The following is a 753-nucleotide window of genomic DNA, read 5'->3' on the forward strand; positions in this document are numbered from 1 at the left end:
TCAGTCCTGATGATAGTCAAATAGAACTATATGCTAGATACTACTTTGGAATAGAGAATGAAGCAATTGACTATGAAAAGATCAATGATAACCGCACAGGGAAAAAAGACAAGTTGGCCTTTGAAGGACAAAAAGTTTGCTAGATGACAAGGGCACTCCAGAAAGGGGAAGTTAGGGAAGAAACAGCATTCTTACATAAACGTGTAGACCCTAAATGTGTCCACTTGTTTCCTCTAAGTTAAAAAAAAAAAAAAGCTTCATGGATATTTTGTACATTCTCAACATACTGGTTTTTAAATTATTTTATTTACCTGTGTACTGGGCACAAACTCCATTTCTGGAGAAGCTCACTCTGTGACAGTGCAAATACTGGGATAAGAAATGTACAGAGACGAACAGACATGCCTTTGGTTTAGATTTTTACCTGGGTCTGTGCCTCTTCCCCAGACCGGGAAAGGGGTTGGGGAGCTTCTGAAGTGGTCAGGGATGGAGGCTCCAGCCTTTCCCGAGGCCTGGGAAACCCGCCGTGCGAAAGGGGTTTCCTCCTTGACACGGAGCTGGCTCCAGTTAGCATCGCCACAGAGTTTTACTATTTCTGCCACCAGGTGCCTGCCGCACAGCTTCCTGGGTATGCTGATGTCGCCTAGCTCCCAGGAGAAGCGAACCAGCAAGACCCCGAGCGACAGCAGACAGCAGCAGAGGATCCGCAGCATCCCTGAGCCCCCTGCCCTGCCCTGCCCTCCCCGCTGCAAC

The 753-nt window shown here is 47.8% G+C and overlaps 1 protein-coding gene across 1 annotated transcript in view; it reads right to left on the minus strand.

Moving 5' to 3' along the window:
• Positions 1 to 713, minus strand: part of INSL6 (insulin-like 6) — an 11068-nt gene extending 10355 nt beyond the window's left edge. The window contains exon 1 of the mRNA XM_008594404.1: positions 425 to 713. Coding sequence (XP_008592626.1) covers positions 425 to 713 — 289 coding nt within the window. The remainder of the gene's footprint in view (positions 1 to 424) is intronic.
• Positions 714 to 753: the final 40 nt, after the last annotated feature.

Source organism: Galeopterus variegatus, unplaced genomic scaffold (assembly GCF_000696425.1).
Source record: "Galeopterus variegatus unplaced genomic scaffold, G_variegatus-3.0.2 Scaffold10720, whole genome shotgun sequence".
Lineage (NCBI taxonomy): Eukaryota > Metazoa > Chordata > Mammalia > Dermoptera > Cynocephalidae > Galeopterus > Galeopterus variegatus.